This window comes from Mauremys reevesii, linkage group 2 (assembly GCF_016161935.1).
Source record: "Mauremys reevesii isolate NIE-2019 linkage group 2, ASM1616193v1, whole genome shotgun sequence".
Lineage (NCBI taxonomy): Eukaryota > Metazoa > Chordata > Testudines > Geoemydidae > Mauremys > Mauremys reevesii.
Window position 1 is genome coordinate 9,017,949 of NC_052624.1, and position 18,717 is coordinate 9,036,665.

General features: G+C 49.8%; 1 protein-coding gene across 5 annotated transcripts in view; it reads left to right on the top strand.

Annotated features, from left to right (window-relative positions):
* HHATL (hedgehog acyltransferase like) overlaps positions 1–8,411 on the top strand; it is a 40,139-nt gene extending 31,728 nt beyond the window's left edge. For all 5 annotated transcript variants that reach the window (XM_039521704.1, XM_039521705.1, XM_039521707.1 and 2 more), the window contains 4 exons: positions 368–403; positions 2,309–2,510; positions 6,401–6,542; positions 8,138–8,411. In XM_039521704.1, the coding sequence (XP_039377638.1) occupies positions 368–403; positions 2,309–2,510; positions 6,401–6,542; positions 8,138–8,259 (502 nt within the window). In that variant the 3' untranslated portion in view covers positions 8,260–8,411. The remainder of the gene's footprint in view (positions 1–367; positions 404–2,308; positions 2,511–6,400; positions 6,543–8,137) is intronic.
* Positions 8,412–18,717: the final 10,306 nt, after the last annotated feature.

Sequence of the window (18,717 nt, forward strand, 5' to 3'; positions counted from 1 at the left end):
GCTAAAAATGTAGCTCACGTCACTATTTATATCACTGAAGTCAATGGCCCAGAGACGGCGCTGGAAGAGGCATCTGCTTATGCCCAGGTCCCAAGGTGGCCCATTGACTTCTGTGGCGTTTGCATAGGGATAACTGCAAAATCAGATGCTTTGGTGAAACGTTTGCATCAGAGACAGTTAAAGTTAACACTGGTATTCTGCGCCTGGCAGACAAACGGGTTAATCAGCAGTAAGTTCAATGGTGTTACACCAGTGTAAAATAGGTGCAAATGAGAGCAGACATCTTTGAATGACTATGTAATATAATGCAATTGTTAACACTTCCCGTGTTAATATTTTTCTCTCCTTTTGCATGTCTGTATTTTAGGCACTTTGACAGAGGGATTAATGACTGGCTATGCAAGTAAGTCTCCTTAGGAGATCTGTCATCTCCACTGGGGTTCGGGACCGTCTCTTCCAGGGAATGACTGACTCCCGGAATGGCAATGTAACTGGCCCTAGACGGCAGAAGGATGTTAAGCATCATTCACCCTGGTCACAGAGAACCCTAAAGCATCTCAGTTCTCATCTGTTTGCTGATCAGCTCCCTAAGCTGTGATCCAGCCAGTCTGTTTTTAAAAAAGGGCTGAGCCAACTAGTTTGGAGACAATAAGAACCAGCCCGAACCACCACCCAGAACTTGACTCAAACCTTTTTGCTGAACAATTCTATCCCGGCTCCCCTCCAATCCGATTCTCTCTCACTCCGCCGAATCCAGCCCCTCAAAATCTCTGGTGACCTCGTTCTGACCATATCCCATGGCTTATGCTGCATCCACGTCTTCCTCAGCCTTTCAACTGTTTTCAGTAACAATAACATGCTAGTGACTGCGAGGAAAGTGTCAGGTGGCCTGTGATGAAATGGTTGTGCACCAGGGAACCTGGTAAATGGTTCATGGTTGCAAACTTTGTAATATTTAAAAACTGGATACTTCAGCAGGGGTGCCGGAACCTTCCCCACCCTGCATCTTCCCTCTGAGGCCCCGCCCCAGCCCCGCCTCGTCCCCCCCAAGACCCCGCCAACATTCACTCCTCTTCCTCCCTCCCCCATCGCTATTCCCCTCTCTCCCCTGCCGGGGTTGGGAGGGACTTATCTGTGGAGCTGGGGCTGGGAGCTGCAGCCGCCCAATGCAGGTAGGAGGCGGCCCTGGCTGAGTAGGGGCTGGCGTGGGTAATGACCTGGCACCTCCCCACCACCCCCGCGCACAGTAACTGGACTTGGTGTGTCCAGTCAGTAGATCTGACTGGACACTATCAGATCCTCTTTTCGACCCACCTTTCCGGTAAAAAACCGTGGTCCCCTTAGGAAGAGGTGTCACAATAAGTGTATATCGTAAAACCCAGACCCTTGTGGGAGAAGAGCGAGAGGGGCTGTGCAGTGGCTTGTACCACGGTGATACGGTACATGCTCATTGCTGGAGGTTTCCCAGACATCATCCTTCCAGCCCCGCAAGTAACACGGCCCCAGCCCTGCCTGCTGCAGAATCCCAGCCCCAGGCCAAACGCCTGTGAAAAGTCTTGCGATTCCCTACTGGCTCTCCTCCCAGTTGCCCTGCAGAAGGGTGTAACCCTGGCAGTGCCGGACCGCAGCCATCCCCAGCCCCCCCGCCATTCACTCCCCAGCAGATGTAACTCTTTCATTGCCAGGGGAACCCCTACAAAATCTTCCTCCTCCCGTACGATCGCCAGGAGATAAAACGCCTGCAGAAGACAGGCCTGGAGTAACTTGGTTGGAAGCCAATGCTCTCCATAGGGTAACGAGGGGAGGAATTCTCTGTTCAAGCTGCAGAGCTGCTGCTCTCGCCCAGGGGCTGGAGTAAGAACAACAACTAGCTCTTACACAGCACTTTCCATCCATGGCTCCCAAAGCACAAAGGAGGGCCAGGATCACCATCCCCATTTTACAGATGGGGAAACCGAGGCAGCGAGGGGTGACAAGACTTGCCCAAGGCAAAAGCACCAACTTTTAGTTTTTCCCAGCGGTGCTCCACCCCCTGCTCTGCCCCAAGGCCCTGTTCCCACTCTGCCCCCTCCCCAAAGTCCCTGCCCACCTGCCGCTTGCTGCACTCCACCCTTCCCCAAGCCCCTCCCTGGGCCACCAAACAGCTGTGGCTGGTGGGTGCTGAGAACCCGCTATTTTTTTCCTGTGGGTTCTCTGGCGCACCCATGGAGTCGGCACCTATAGCCCGAGGTCATCCAGCAGACCAGTGGCCGGACCAGGAATACAATGCAGATCTCCACTAAACAATACCGATCCTATTGACCCCTAGGTACATCTACGATCACCTTGGGGAGAACCATGACAATGTTGTGAAGGAGCTTCGGGCCACCATCTGCACCTTCGCTGTCACCACCCTGTGGCTGGGCCCCTGCGAGATCGTTTACATCTGGTCTGTCTGCAACTGCTTTGGACTCAACTTCGAGCTCTGGGTGCAGAAGTTTTTCCAGAGGGAGCCCTTTGGCAGCATGGAGGTAAGAAACTCAACGGCAACCTGCCGTCAGGTGGGGTGGATCATCTGGTTTGGGGTGACAGATCGATAACAACATGTGCAACTTCAGTGGAGCTGCACCAGTTTACACCCAGGGGTCCAAAACGCTGGTTTCAGACATCATTTTAGATTTCCGATCAAATGGGGAGCCGTAACTGAGGAACCTCAACACTGTTGCACTCCCTGGCAGTCTGCCACCGAACTGCAGTTGTCCTTGCCTCGGTTTCCCTTAGTTTGTTCAGGGATGGAACCTATATCCCTCAGTCTGCGTTTGTAACTCCACTCCTCCGGCTGGGTTACTTGTGTCTCTCCCCTTTTAGGGCTGAAAGGAGTCTGGCCCCACCCAAAGTCCTTCCTGTCTCTTTAATGGACCTTCTCTCAGTAGTCCCAGGAGTTTGGGCTTTCGGCCTGGGGCCTCTGTTCTTATCCCCTCTTTTGGGGCTGCCCCCTTTACAGGTGTCTTCCCTTCTTTCTTCAACAGGGCAGGAATAACGTAAGTTAAAGCAGGAACACAAAGGCAAAGTCGTGTATTTCTGTTATTGTTGCCATCCCTGGTCAGGGTACTCAGAAGTCTCTACTCCGTGCGGGGCTAGGAGGAGGATCCAGGGCTGCCCTCTCCTCTAGGTCCCAGCCCAGGGACCCTGGGTGATGCAATCAGGGACTTGTTTATATAAATCTTCTACTGCTTCCTTGGGCTGGTTCCTACCTCAGGGCCTTGACAGTTCCTCCTGCCTGATAATCTTCTCAGATCCCTTCTGGCAGAGAACTGGTTTTCCTGGGCAGCATCCTCCTGTCTGGCCCCATGGAGCCCCTGCCCTGGGGCTCTCTGGATCTCCAGCCCCCCTGTTCTGGCTGGGCTGCAGCCTTTGACCTTCCCCTCCTCCCATAGCTGGCCCATAGGTGCAGCTGGGGAGGTGATCACTCCCTTTTTTAACCCTTTATGATATGTCTACATGAGCGTCCCATCCTGGGGTCAACAGAGTCAGGCTCGCACCACCGTGCTAAAAACAGCTGTGTAAATGCTGTGTCTCAGGCTAGAGCTCAGAGCCTGACACCCACCCCCTCCTTAGGCTTCAGAGCCCAAGCCACAACGTCTACACAGCTGATTTTAGCACAGTAGTGCCAGCTTGAGGCTGTTGACCCAGGCTAGGCATCTCGCTGCCATGAGCTGTGTGGACGTAGCCTTAGTGTCCGTTCTCTCATAGGGTCTATACATCACAGGGACATTCCCCATCTTTGGTTGGGAAGGGGTGACGGCCCCATCCCTCCCACCTAAAGCCTTTTGGATACTTCAGATCACCCTCATTTTGGTTTTGAAAGGCTGGTAGATCTGAAGGGATCACCTCTAGGGCAGAGAGGGCAGCTCAGTCTCCATGGCCATAGCGTCCATGGCCTTTTGGCTGGGATTACCAACAAGGGCTCTGGATGGCAGCCTTTGTGCTCCAAGTCCTTCACGTTCACAAGCAGCAACATGCACACACAAAATCCAAATTCCCTCCCCCCAGAGCCCACCTGAGCTCCTGCAGTGCTTCCGGGGAGATTGATTCCAGCCAGAGACCTGGTGCTTCCCCTAGGGGAAAATGGAGAGGACATCGAGGGACCCAGAACTACTACCCGTGAAGCACCCACAGCAACTCAGGTGGAAGTAAAGTTAATGCCAACCCGAAACAAAATATGTAGTGTGTCCACAGGGAATTTTTCCAGAACCTTTTTTCATTCTGCAATTTTTTTTTTGACATTTCAACTTTTTATTCTGATTTGGGATGAAAACAAACATTGAAATACTGGAATCTCCCACAGGTCTGAAATGCCATTTTTTGATCCGTTCTAAAGACCGGTGACCCCCCTCTAAATCTGGGAGCTAGTGGCCGGTAGGAGGATGCTGCTGGGAACGATGCAAGAAATCACACCAGGGAAACATTTCTGTTGTTTTTACCAAACCTAAAAACCATCGGCCCTGACAACGACTCCCTTCAAAGAAACACTTCAGCGCTAACCATCCCCTTGCTTCTTCAAATTGAACCTGTAACCAGATTATAACACACAAAGCCAGAGAAATCTTATTGCCCAAGGCACCACAATTCTCAGCTCCAAGGATCCTGGGATTTCTAGTTCTCTTTGAAGATTGCTATAAAAACCACTTCCCGTCTCCAGTCACAGCAGTGGCACTGAGGATGATGTGCAAGTGACGGTCACATTCTGCCGTTGTCATGGGGCTTTAGGTGTTTTTCAATCTTAACAGCCTCCAGCTAGAGCCAATGACAATTATGACAAGGGATCGTGCCCATAGCAGTGTGCCTCAGGGCAGCCTGCTATTACTAAGGTGCACAGGAGGGGCTCCCGGCATCTAGTGTGCACTTCGCAAACGTTGGCCCATTCCCTTGTCTACCTGAGCGGAACTCGGTGCAGGACCAGAGAAGTTTTAACACACCCTTGTGCTCTCCCAGGGCTGGGTCCCCTGGGTGCTAACAGAGCCTAAATGCTGCTGCATTCTACACATGGCTGCCCACGGCCCCCAGGAAACCATTCCAGCAACTGGAGATCAGCCACAGGTCTCCAGCCATGCCCCCTCCCCCAGACCAGGCCCCCCCTCTGGAGGCCAGGAGGGATGGTGGCCAGTCCCACTGAAGGAATCGCAGAACAATGCAGCTAGAGTATGGAGTGAACCTGGACTGTCTGCCTGCCCGGTGATGGGAGAGGCTGAATTCTTCCACTCCCATCAGCCTCCCTGTCCTGATGAGCCTCCAGTCTCACTCAGGCAAGACAAATGAACCGGGGGCAAGACCCAGGGGTATAATCCAGGCCAGGGCGGGTGTGGGGGGGGATCACTGAAGTGGGGAGGGTTTGCTTGGCAAGGTGGCTATGAGGGGTGGAGAGAGCACCAAGGCCCAGGCCGCCACACGAGAGGAAGGAGAGAGGGGCGAAGGCAGCAGTGAGGCAGGGGGAAGAGCGTAGGGAAAATGAGAGTGACCACGTCAGCCGTGGGCACGAGCCAGCGTGAAGCACAATGACGTTTACTTAGGGTCTCTGCTCTCTAGGCCAGACTCCGCTGCCCTGGCTCTGGTGACTTCCCTCACTCTGAACTGTGCCCTCCAGGGGCGCGCGCCATCCCGTCCGCAGCACTAAACGCCGTTGCAGGCTGGTGCTCGCAGAATGGAAGGTGGTGGCCTCGGGCTGGCTCAGCTCACGCGTTAGCCTGATGGCCGCACGGGATCCTCACTCTGCTACAGGCACTTCCCACAGAGCCCATCTTTGTGGGCAGCAGGCCCAGGCCCAGGTAGGGTTGCCAGTTTTGGTTGGACGTATTCCTGGAGATGTAATCACATGACATCATCTTTAATCCAAGATTAATCTTTACTTCCTGGAGACTCCAGGCCAATCCTGCAGGGTTGGCAACCCTAGTCCCGGGAGTGCCTCCTGGAAGGTGCTGAGCATCTCCAGCTCCCATAGACTTCACAGCTCAACACTTCACAGGATTGGGAGCAGGAGTGTCAAATGGAGGGAGACAACGAATGGGCCAGAGAGAGGAGCGAATAGACTAGACAGGAAGGATGGTTCAGGTGGTTTGTACCTGGGTTCGATTCCCTGCTCTGCCACAGATTCCCTGTATGATCTTGGGCCCATTGAATTCAGTGGGAGTGAGGCCCTAGTCTCTTCACACCTCAGTTCCCCATCTGTATAATGGGGGTAATAGCACGACTGTACCTCCCAGGGATGCTCTGAGGATAAAGATGGTGTGGTGTTCAGATACCACAGCCGTGGAACCTGAGATAGAAAGATGGGCTCTCGGAGAGCACAGCTAACAAAACCCCCACTCCCCTTAGCAGGCAGCGCTGTCCCCTTATGCTCCTGTCCCTCTGTTTCGCTGGGCAGGCCAACATGTCAGAGCCGATGTCTCGGCGGATTAGAGGGATCTTCGGGGCTGCAAACTTCTGGGCTATTGTCCTCTACAACGTCCTTGCCCTCAACAGCCTGGACTTCACACTGCTGGTTGCCAAGAGAATCCTCCTGACAGGTAAAGGTCTTCTGTTCCCCCTGGGATGGGCCAGCCCCTTTTCTTTGCATACAGGAGTCACTACACCAAACTCAAACCAACGACCCCCCCCAGCCTGGCACCCCGACTTCACGGGAGGAGCGTTGGTGGTTAGCTTATATGCTCCTTGGGGCAGGGACCATCATTTTTGTTGCCGTGTTTGTACAGGGCCTAGCACAGTGCGGCCCTGACCATGGTTTAGACCTGTCAATGCTATTGCAACGGAAATAATAATAACAGGGATTTATTTCCCCACTGCCTCCTTCTTCCATTACAGCCGCTATTCCCATGTGGAGCTGAGATTGTCAGACACACGCTCTCCTCACCAGCCTTGTATTTCTAAGAGCTTCTTAGGCAGCTGTATTGGATCCCTTCTGCTATTAAATCCCATTCGTTCTCTCATCCCCTAATAACTTACCCTGACTGTGCGTTTCTCACCAAGAGGTGGCAGCAGCGTGTTGAAACAGCCTGGGCTATAAGTGGCTGACTGAGTGGTGCCCCGTCCTGTTCCGGACTCCCCCATGGGACTGACCCAGGGCCCAGGACAGGGATAACGTGTGGCCTGGGGGGTTCAGCACGACAGACGTTCCTGACGGCTGAGTTCATTGTCGGAGCTAGTCGTGTAACTCATTCAGAGGTCCTGTTTTAACAGGCACAGAGCCTAGATCTCTCTTTCTCTGCTATGGAAATCACTGTGGCCTCTAACACTGCCAGTCCCCTGCCCAGTGGAATTACGGCCCTGTACTGGAGGCTGCTTGTCCTCTCTATTATTGATATTCTAAACGAGGGCCTGTGACTGAACTCTCCTGTTATCTAGGACAGAGAGATGGAGAGTTGGGGTGGGATCTCCAGAGGGCCAGATCCAGGCCCAGTGTTTATAGAGGGATGGGATGTGAAGAAACATTGCATGGAGCTATAGTCTACACTGCCACACTACATCGGCACAGCTGCACTGCTGTAGCGCGTCTCGTGAAGACACATATGCCTATGGGAGAGAGCGCTCTCCCGTCGGCATAATTACACTCCACCTCAACGAGAGGCGGAAGCTATGTTGGTGGGGAACATGTCCCACCAGTATAGCGCGGCGTGGACAGAGCTTTACATTGATGTACCTCACAGCGCTCAGGGAGGGTGGCTTTTTCACACCCCTGAGTGACCTAACTTACATTGACTTACGCAGTCATGCAGAGAAGCCCCAAGTGGGACGAAGGAGTCCGTCTGAGCTTGGGGAGCTGAGAAAGTCTTTTCCACGGGATGCAAAGCTGGGAGGGCCTCATGGTTTATAGAAGACCATGCAACTTCGGCAGATCTGGGCCCATCCCTGGAGAACTCCACCCCAGTGGATGAGTGCAGATGGGGTCAGATCCAAAGCCCATGGAAGTCGATGGAAAGACTGCCATGGATCGCCGTGGGCTGTGGCTCATGCACAGACACGGTTCCCCGTGTTTATCACCTCTCAGGACCTGCCCCACACCGAGCAAGGATGCTGAGTTGCATTCAGACTAGCTTTGGAGAAGAACCTCACCCTTTTCATGAGCACCCAAGCCAAGCTGACTGTCTGTCCCTCTGACTCGCAGGTTTCCCACTGAGCACCTTGTCCATCTGGTTCATCACCTACTGCGGAGTGCAGCTGATCAAGGAGAGGGAGCGCCTCCTGGCAATAGAAGAGGAGAAACGAGACAAAGAAAAGGCAGCGTAGAGATGAGAAGAGGATTGGCCCAGACAGCTCAGCGGCAGCATCACTTCCTCCCGGCCATCCAGGCCTAGACCCCTGAAATGGGGCTCTCCGGCATTATTTGCAGTCAAGCTACTGTTTCTCACCCATGTACAAACCACCTGTAATAAAAATCTTCTAGCTTAAATAAAGATTTTCCATAAGACTTGAATAGGCTTTTAATATGCTAAGAACATATGGCAGGCTAAGTTATGTTAGATCCGTTTAATAGATTCTAAGACCTGATCATCTAGTCTGACCTCCTGCATAACACCCACTGATCCCAGCATCTCAAGCCCATAACTTCTAGTTGAGATAAAGCATTCAGTCCTTTTGCAAGACACACTTGGTGTTTCAGAAGAAGGCATTTCCCCTATAATGCACCGAGCTGATTGTTCTCCCCATAGGAAGGGAAGGATTCCTTCCTGTTCCCAAGAAGAGAGGACCATCTTATACACTGAAGCATGCAGTTTGGCTACTATGTTCTTATCCTATCTAACTATAGATTCGTAGTAGGGATCCAAAAATTACCCAGCCCTTCACTAATGCATTCTGGGTGCTATGCATATGTTTCACTCTAATCTCTGTATAACATAGAGTGACCAGATGTCCCAATTTTATAGGGACAGTCCTGATTTTTGGGTCTTTTTCTTACATAGGCTCCTATTACCTCCCCACCCCACATCCCCGTCCTGATTTTTCACACTTGCTGTCTGGTCAACCTAGTATAACAACAGAGGCCATCATAAAATCTATATAAACCGCCCCAAATTTTTAAAGCCCCCCCAAATGATTAGGACTGGAGAAAATGCTTGACAGTGACAGAGAGCTCAGCCTTCAGCTTGCAAGAAATAAAACAGAGGTGACTTGATTGCGGTATATAAGGACCTTCAAGGGAAGAAAATACCAAGGACTACTTAGCTCTTTAATCTAGCAGAGAAAGGCATAACAAGAACAAATTTGAGTTGGAAATTAGGCACAAATTTTAAACAGTGAAGGTGATTAACCATTAGAACAAATTCCCAAAGGAAATACAGGGACAGGATGGGAAGAAACATTGCAGGAATTCTCCATCTCTTGATGTCTTCAGATCAAGATGCCGGTCTGGAAGGTGTGCATTCGTCAAAATCAAGTTATTGGGCTCAATACAGGGGTAACAGGGTGAAATTGAGGGATGTGTGTGCTATACAGGAAGTCAGACTAATGGTGCCTTCTGCCCTTAAATGACTCTACAAATGAATATGTAAATGAAGAGGGCCAGCAGCAGCGCCGGACAGAGCAGGGGTTTCCAAACATCTATGCTGAAGACGAATGCAAAGAAGTCAGCATCAGTGAGTATTCAACTTTTCTGCGGAACAGGCCCTGAGCCTCCCTTTTTAAGTTCCTCTAACATCAATTACATTTTTAAGTCTATTAAGTGCTGGTGAAAGGTGCCTGAATGACAGCCTGGGAGAGCGAGGCCTTGTACTGACCTCCCGAATGGTCACTTACAAGCAACCGTAGTGCAAACGTCTCACCCAACGTTCCACCAATATGCCTTGAGTCTGACTTGAAGGGCGCCACCTATAGGACTAGGAGAGTAGTGCGACCTCCATGACATTTTTGGTGTTGGTTTCTGTGACACGGATACCTGTCCCCTAGGAATCAAACAGAGACCCACTCGTTTACTTTGTCCTGACCACTGAAAAGGCTTAGGCTCAAATTCATACAAGTGACTGAGAAGTAAGAAAGTCTGACCACTCAGCCATTAAGATCCTCCATTTAATGCTTGAGTGATTCTGACAGATTCACAGTCTGAGCCGGTGATGTGAATGGATGAGATGCGCTCACACATCCAAAGGGCAAATTCTAAGGTTTACTCTGAATGAAGTTGATGGGCAAACACACATGTTGATCAGTGGAAAAATATTGTGTGGCTTTGGGAAACTGCTCCTTTGAAATGTACTGGATTAGTGCATTTGGGTGTGTTTTATACATACAGATACGTCAGCGGGGAGGATGATCCTGGAGGAAAACATAAAATCATCACCGATAAAGTTTTCAGATGACACCAAGCTTGGGGGAGTGGCAAACAACAAAGAGGCCAGGTCACTGATGCAGAGTAATCTGGATCGCTTGGTAAACTGGACACAGGGAAACAATAGACCTTTGTAATATGGCCAACTGTAAATGTATTCAACCAGGAACAAAGAATGCTGGCCTTGCTTACAGGATGAGGGACACTATCCTGGGAAGCAGTGGTGCTGAAAAAGATCTGGGGAGTTATGGTGGATAATCAGCTGAACATGAGCTCCAAGTGCAATGCTACAGCCGAAAGAGCTAATGCGGCAGTTCCCAAATGATGGGTCGCGACCCCAAGTGTGGGGGTGTCACTCCGTCAGCGGATGGGGATGCAGCAATCCTGAGTGTGCAGGATTGTAAAATAGCATCTTTTGCACAGCATGACCTTGCACGTATGGCGTATGCAAGGTCACGCCACATGGAGAACACCATTTGCTCTACAAAATGGCATCCTCTGTGGAGCATGACCTCAGATACATGATGTGTGTGAGCTCATGCTGTGTGGAGAACGCCATTTTAAAAATGAGTCCTCCAGGCTGTGTGGGGTCACAGGAAGCAATACGTGTGAAAATGGGGTGATGGAGGGGAAAAGTTTGGGAACCACTGGGTTAATACATAAACAGGGGAATCTCGAGTAGGAGTAGAGAGGTTATTTTACCTCTGTATCTGGCACTGGTGTGACCACTGTGGAATACTGTGTCCAGTTCTGGGGTCCACAATTCAAGAAGGATGTTGATAAATTGGAGGGGGTTCAGAGAGGAGCCAAAAGAATGATTAAAGGATTGGAAAACCTGCCTTACAGTGACAGCCTCAAGGAGCTCAATCTATTTAGCTTTACAAAGAGAAGATTAAGAGGTGATGCTAGACAAATCCTAACTGGAAATAAGGCATACATTTTTAACAGGGCAGGTAATTAACCATTGGAACAATTTACTGCGGTCGTGGTGAATTCTCCATCATTGGCAATTTTAAAATTAAGAGTGGATGTTTTTCTAAAAATTATGTTCTAGTTCCAACAGGAATTTTTTCAGGGAAGTTCTCTGGTCTGGGTTATAGAGGAGGTGAGACTAGACAATCACAATGGTCCCTTCTGGCCTTAGAATCTATGAATCTTGTAGTTAAAGCACTGGGAGTCAGGAGATCTGGGTCTTACTCCTGGCTCCCTGATATAATCACTTGGCTTGACGCTGGTCTCACACACATTGGTGTGGATGCCAATGACCTCTGTGGTCTTACTCCTGATTCATATCTGTGTAAGTGAGACTAGACTCTGGACCACTCTGTGACCTTGGGCAAGTCACTTAACTTCGGGGCGGTTCAGATTCCACATGGACTATTCCTAGCCCTCTCATTCTCAGGCTGAATTCATTAATATTTCTGGAGGACCTAGGGGTTACAGTGGACGAAAAGCTGAATATGAGTCAACAGTGTGCCCTTGTTGCCAAGAAGGCTAATGGCATTTTGGGTTGTATAAGTAGGGGCATTTCCAGCAGATCGAGTGACGTGATCTTCCCCTCTATTCAGCACTGGTGAGGCCTCATTTGGAGTACTGTGTCCAGTTTTGGGCCCCACACTACAAGAAGGATGTGGATAAATTGGAGACAGTCCAGCGGAGGGCAACAAAAATGATTAGGGGGCTGGAGCACATGACTTATGAGGAGAGGCTGAGGGAACTGAGATTGTTTAGCCTGCAGAAGAGAAGAATGAGGGGGGATTTGATAGCTGCTTTCAACTACCTGAAAGGGGGTTCCAAAGAGGATGGATCTAGACTGTTCTCAGTGGTACCTGATGACAGAACAAGGAGTAATGGTCTCAAGTTGCAGTGGGGGAGGTTTAGGTTAAATATTAGGAAAAACTTTTTCACTCAGAGAGTGGTGAAGCACTGGAATGGGTTACCTAGGGAGATGGTGGAATCTCCTTCCTTAGAGGTTTTTAAGGTCAGGCTTGACAAAGCCCTGGCTGGGATGATTTAGTTGGGTTTGGTCCTGCTTTGAGCAGGGGGTTGGACTAGATGACCTCCTGAGGTCCCTTCCAACCCTGAGATTCTATGATTCTATGAGGAGCTTTGCAATCCTCAGGGGGAAGGGATTTTATTGAAGTTCCCACAAGGTGATGTGATTGGACACACACAGGGGGGCCTGGTTCTGATCTCACTTCCGTGGGTGTAACTCCACTGATGCATCAGCGTAAAACCACCACACAAGAGAGGAGAATCAGCCCACAGGCCCTCATTCTCCACTCACACCCATTTACACAAGATATAACTTCACTGACTTTACCGGAGTGACTCCCAATTGACACCAGCAGGCCCGAGAGGACAATCAGGCCCCATGGAGTGACACATAGGTCTGACTCAGATGCACACTCTCTGTTACTCCAGTTTCATGCTGCTGTAATGCCACTGAACTCAAAGGAGTTACACGGTCATGTTAGCCAAAAGGGCTCGTTTCCCCCTGGAGCTTACCTAATTACACCAAGGAGGCACGGAGACAGGAAGACAAGTACCACACCCTTTATTGATCGGTCAGCTGAGCAGGTGCTCCTCTCGGCTAGTGCCAGAGAAAGAGACACACCCCACAAGCCTGAACGGGCCTTTTTATAATCAGTAACAAACGACTTAGCCTACGTTCGTCTACGTCATTTGGTTGACCTGTAGAACCTATACATGTATCTGTTAAGGGATAATTGGGTATGCAGGATACATATATCATTTTGTGGGGGAAACAAGATACATCTGTTGAGGATACATTTGTCATTCTAAAGGGGACACAAAATACATCTGTTGACACTTTGTACTAAATACTTTGGAGACTTACATGGGAACACAGCTGCATACCCTTGGGGAGCCAACATATACTTGGGGAGCCAAATAAAACTGATAAGCAAAATAGCTGACACAGGTAGATACACGGCCTTCAGTCTAATGAGTTCTGTAAGCTTTCCAACACAGTTTGGACAAGCATAACAACTTTGGTTTACTCAGGCCTAATACAAAAAGGCTTCATTAGCACTATGGTTTTCCAACAGTCATAAAACTGGAGTGACGCCTGCCCGTAATGTCAGGATGTCTTTGTAAGACAATCAAGGAGCCAGGCTGATGTGCTCCAGTTGAGGATCTGGTCCAAAGTCTTGGGAGATGGATGGGCACTGTCTTTTGGGAGAGCCTCTCCTTTGCATGATCTCATAAAACCCACTCAGATGCCAGCCCCTACCCGAACATAGGTTCTGCTGCTGGGCATCCTTGGAACATGTTTCTTGGCAAAGCCAGCAGCCCCAGAGATGCCAAATTTACCCATCAGTAACAGCAACATAGTCAGAAAAGTCACTTCTCCTCTTTATGAAATGCAGGTCTCCTCCAGAAGGAGGCTGAAGATGTATCGAGTTGCTTCGTGCTGATCCCTCGGACTGGCCCCAGGAGGTTCGAGCCAAGGCACAGACTATTCAGAGCAGTCAGAACTCATCCAGCCACGGGTGTCAGAATGAATGACTCAAGTGGCAAAGCTGTGTGTGACAGTGCAGGGCAGTACTGCCTTCGGTGCACTTGGAGAAAAAATAATCCATTCCCTAAGAATCTAAATTTATCCCCCAGCTGCACCTGCTGGAACTTTCAGCCGGAGCTAATCTTAGAAGCTGGCTGTGGGAGCAATCTGCTGGAGAGACGCTTAATGAAAGATCTGGTGCTTTCCCCCTCCACACACACACATGAGGTTAACCCCACTCCTGTCTTGCTAAGCTACTGCTGATGTTAGAAGCCAGCCTGGTGCAGGGAAAGAGCGAGGAAGGCCTGAGTTCTAATCCTGGCTCAGTGCCCAGCTTGGGGCTGAACGATCTTTCATTCACTGGTCATTTTAAAATCAAGCTTGGATGCTTTGCTAAAGGATCTGCTCTAGTTCAAACAGGAATCATTTCGGGACAATTCTCTGGCCTGTGTTCTACAGGGGGTCAGACTAGATGATCACAATGGTCCCTTCTGGCCTTAGAGTCTATGAATCAAAGTCACATTTGGTCCCAGTTTCCTCACCTAGGCAATTCTGTGGGGATGGGGAAGTCTAGCACTTGCTGATCTCCCTCACAGAGGTGTTGTGGGCTCGCTGGCAGGTGTCAATGCTAAGCATTATTGTGTTTCGCTCCTCCCATGATCAGGTTCTCTGGAAGAGCCGAGAATGGCAATCTCCACCGGGAGATGCCGTTACAAACAAATGTTGCTTTAATTACATGTGGCCAAAATCCAAAATGATCCCAACAAATTCCACCATTGCACAATCGTCAGAGGACAAAAACTTTTCACAGCAGCCAGATTATACCATTAACACCACTATTCTGCACTGACGTAGGGACCAATCCAAACCCCACAGAAGTCAATGGAAAGACGGCCGTTGACTTCAACGGGTTTTGGATTAGGTTCCTACACCCTACGCAAACCCACTGAAATCAATGGAGAATTCAATTCGGCTTTTGGTCCGGTGTGTCACTGTGACCCCATGTGGGACTCCAAAGTGGAAGAAACCATGACCTGTGTATATTTCAGGATCATTTTACTCCATATTTACTCATTCTCATAACACAAGAACTAGGAGTCACCAAATGAAATGAATAAGCAGCAGGTTTACAACAAACAAAAGGACGTATTTCTTCAAACAATGCACAGTCAACCAGTGGAACTCCTTGCCAAAGGATGCTGTGAAGGCCAAGACTATAACAGGGTTCAAAAAAGAACTAGATACATTCATGGAGGATAGGTCTATCAATGGCTATTAGCCAGGATGGGCAGGGTTAGTGTCCCTAACCTCTGTTTGCTAGAAGCTGGGAATGGGCGACAGGGGATGGATCATTTGATGATTACCTGTTCTGTTCATTTCCTCTAGCACCTGGCATTGGCCATTGTCGGGAGACAGGATACTGGGCTAGATGGACCTTTGGTCTGACTCAGTATGGTCATTCTTATGTTCTGCTCTCTGGAACTGGGTTCGGTCCAGTCTCAATGAATTGCTTCACCTTATGACCTGGAAGCATAAATAAATAACACACTCATAAAACTGAAATGATACCATTCAAGAGGGACAAAGAAAAGAACAGGAGCTGGAGAGATTGAGGACATGGGTAAAAAATGAGATTCAGCTTGGAAAAGTCCAAACTAATGCATCGGGGGGAAATAATCCAAAACCCAGATATTCAGTGGCAGGGAGAATTTGGATCCTGGCTTTGAGCAGCCACAGCCCCCAGCCCCAAAAAGCAACACTACATCAGACACGCAGCTTACAAAACCAGCTCCTAAAACGCTGCAGTTTAAAAGCCACAGAAGACGCTGCCTGAAAAAGACAGAGCAGAGACAGCAGGGTAAGAGCATTCTCAGGGCCATATTCCAATCTGTCACTCATCCACTGCTGGGCATGCGGGAGTCAGCAAGGCATCAGATATGTTGTGTGTATAGTGGCCATGCAGCCCACTCCCAGCCGGCTAAAAAGCAAGCCCTGCATTGCGATGGGCTGTGTCTCTCTTGAACTCCAAGATGCAAATATATCCAATAGAACCAAAGAAGATGAAAAGCTCTAGCAATGATGCCCTCTTTCCCACCATACAGTTGTAGGAACTTGCTTGCATAGCTTAAACCCACCTAAGCCAAATGGATCCAGTGCTCCAGCAGCAGATGAGAAACATCCAGGTCCCTGGCTTACAGACTCCTTGAGCTTCTGCCAGTTCAGTGATGGCCCTTAGGACAATATGCTGTTTCCATCAGCTTTGGTGCATGAGCAGAATGGGATGCAGCTGTATTGGGGCCGTAATGAAAACTGATTGTCAGTCAACTAGACAGATAGGGTCATATCTGAGACTGTTGTTATCACAAGCTCAGTGACACTTTGCAAGGTTCTAGTATCGTGTAGAGTCTCTGTTGTCTTCCATTCATTTCAGATCACTAACAATTGGATGCTTCCCCCCATCTTCTAGATGGACAAATTGCTCCACATATAACAAGATGGAGATCTGGGCTTAATTCCTGGCTCTTCCTCAGACTTCCTGTGTCACCTTGGCTAGGTCACCTAGTCCCAGATTTTCACACTCACTCAACCACCCAGCTGCTCCCTTTCTGAATAATGGGTCTGGTGTTTGGATTCCAGGCCAAACCAGGGCTGGGCTTTGATGGCACCGAAGTCTCCAGAGCTGTTCTCACAGGCCTCCATCCCCAAATGGCAACACTTTGGTGAGATCAGTTGATCTTAGGTGGCTTCCACCATCAATGATGGAAAACTCAGGAGAGCTCTGCCACCTCTAACTGCACCCAGATTAAATCTAGAAGAAGAGGCCTTTTAAGGCCTGGAGCCATCCAGAGCCTGAAACAACAGTGGTAAGTTCAAATCTGAGGCCCAGTCTATGCAGAAATTGCACCGAGTTACGAAAACCTGTCTCTGCGTAAAATTAGCACTCTTTTTGTGTGGACACTCTTAAATTATTTTAGGCCTGGTCCACCCCAGTTTTTGTATTGGTATTACTATTTCGGTGAGGGCTGTGATTTTTCACTGAAATAGTTATACCAGTAGCATGGCTGTAGTTATTCCAGGATAGATAGTTGCCTCCCTTCCGGTAGGAGAATAACCATAAGGCAATTTTATACAAATATAACGACGCCCACACTGCAGGGGGTGGGTTGTACCGTTTTAACTAAACCAGTAAAAGTGGCTGATATCTTTGTGCTGATTTAATTACATTGATATAATTAAATTGGTGCAATTTCTGTGTGTAGACCGGCCCTGAGGCTAATATCAAGGGAAGAAAATAAAAGAAACGTATGTACCAATTTTACAATAGCTGCGAATTGTTATGTTATAGTTCAGGGGTAGGCAACCTATGGCACATGTGCCGAAGGCGGCACGCGAGCTGATTTTCAGTGGTACTCACACCACCTGGGTCCTGGCCACTGGTCCGGGGGGCTCTGCATTTTAATTTAAATTTTAAATGAAGCTTCTTAAAGATGTTAAAAACCTTATCACTTTACATACAACAATAGTTTAGTTATATATTAAAGACTTATAGAAAGAGACCTTCTAAAAATGTTAAAATGTATTACTGGCACACAAAACCTTATATTAGCGTGAATAAATGAAGACTCGGCACAGCACTTCTGAATGGTTGCCGACCCCTGTTGTAGTTACTGTGCTCACCTCTGTCTATCAAAACTAATTTGCCTCATCCCAATCTTCAGGTACAGCACAATTTTCTTTCCATCTATCTTTGTCTTGTTTACAGATTGTTATTCCATTACAAGAACTGCTTGGAGGAGCCAGCATGTATCCACGTGAGTTTCAATCAGGCATGTTTCTGTTCGCCTGATGTGACAATGCCAGGTACAATGACTGAAGGATGCTCTTCCCCAGTGGAGAAGACCTAGCACAAGTGAAAACCAAGATCTTCTCTCCTCTCTGGGCCTGTCTATACTGGGGGGTATTTGTACTGATTCATAAACATAAAGTAAGGCTAGAAAGTAGGAGCGGCAGAAGCACCCTAAAAGTGGGGGGACCACAGGTGCCCAAATCATGGCCCTGCCCCTCCCCCCTCACATTGCGCTGCCCCCCAAGGCCCTGCCCCTGCACCACCCCTTCTCCCTGAGGCCCCGCCCTCATGCCGCCCTTTCCGCCAGGCCCCGCCCATGTGCTGCCCCTTCTCCCCGAGCTTCTGCCTTTGCTCCGCCCCCTTCCCCATGACCCCGCCCCTCATCACTCTCTCTTACGGCTGGTAACAAGTAGGAGGGCCATGGCCCCCTCCCCCCATTCCAGCACCCCTGCTAGAAAGGACCCTTGAGATCATGTAGTCTGACCTGCATTCCACAGGCCAGAGATTTTCGGTGTGGATAGGAAAGGGGTTAGGGCTAAAATCTGGATAAAAGCCTGTACAATGTAGACGCACCCTTAATAGTAATTGGGAGGGGGAGGGGAAAGAGGTACAGGTTAGGGGGAAGGGATTGACCTTTGTAACGGAAACGTTGCTATGCAACTTGATGTCTAAGTATAAACTATAACTATCGAGTGACAACATAATGGTGATTCTAATCAGGGGTGGCTCTAGGATTTCCGCCGCCCCAAGCAGGGCGGCACGCCGCAGGGGGCACTCTGCCGGTCGCCGGTCCCGCGGCGCCGGTGGACCTCTCGCAGACGTGCCTGCGGAGGGTCCACTGGTCCCGCGGCTCCGGTGGACCTCCCGCAGGCATGCCTGCGGATGCTCCACCGGAGCCGCGGGACCAGCGTCCCCTCCGCAGGCACGTCTGCGGGAAGTCCACCGGCGCCGCGGGACCAGCAGACCTTCTGCAGGCATGACTGCGGGAGGTCCACCGGAGCCGCCTGCCGCCCTCCCGCGGGACACCACCCCAAGCGCACGCTTGGCGCACTGGGG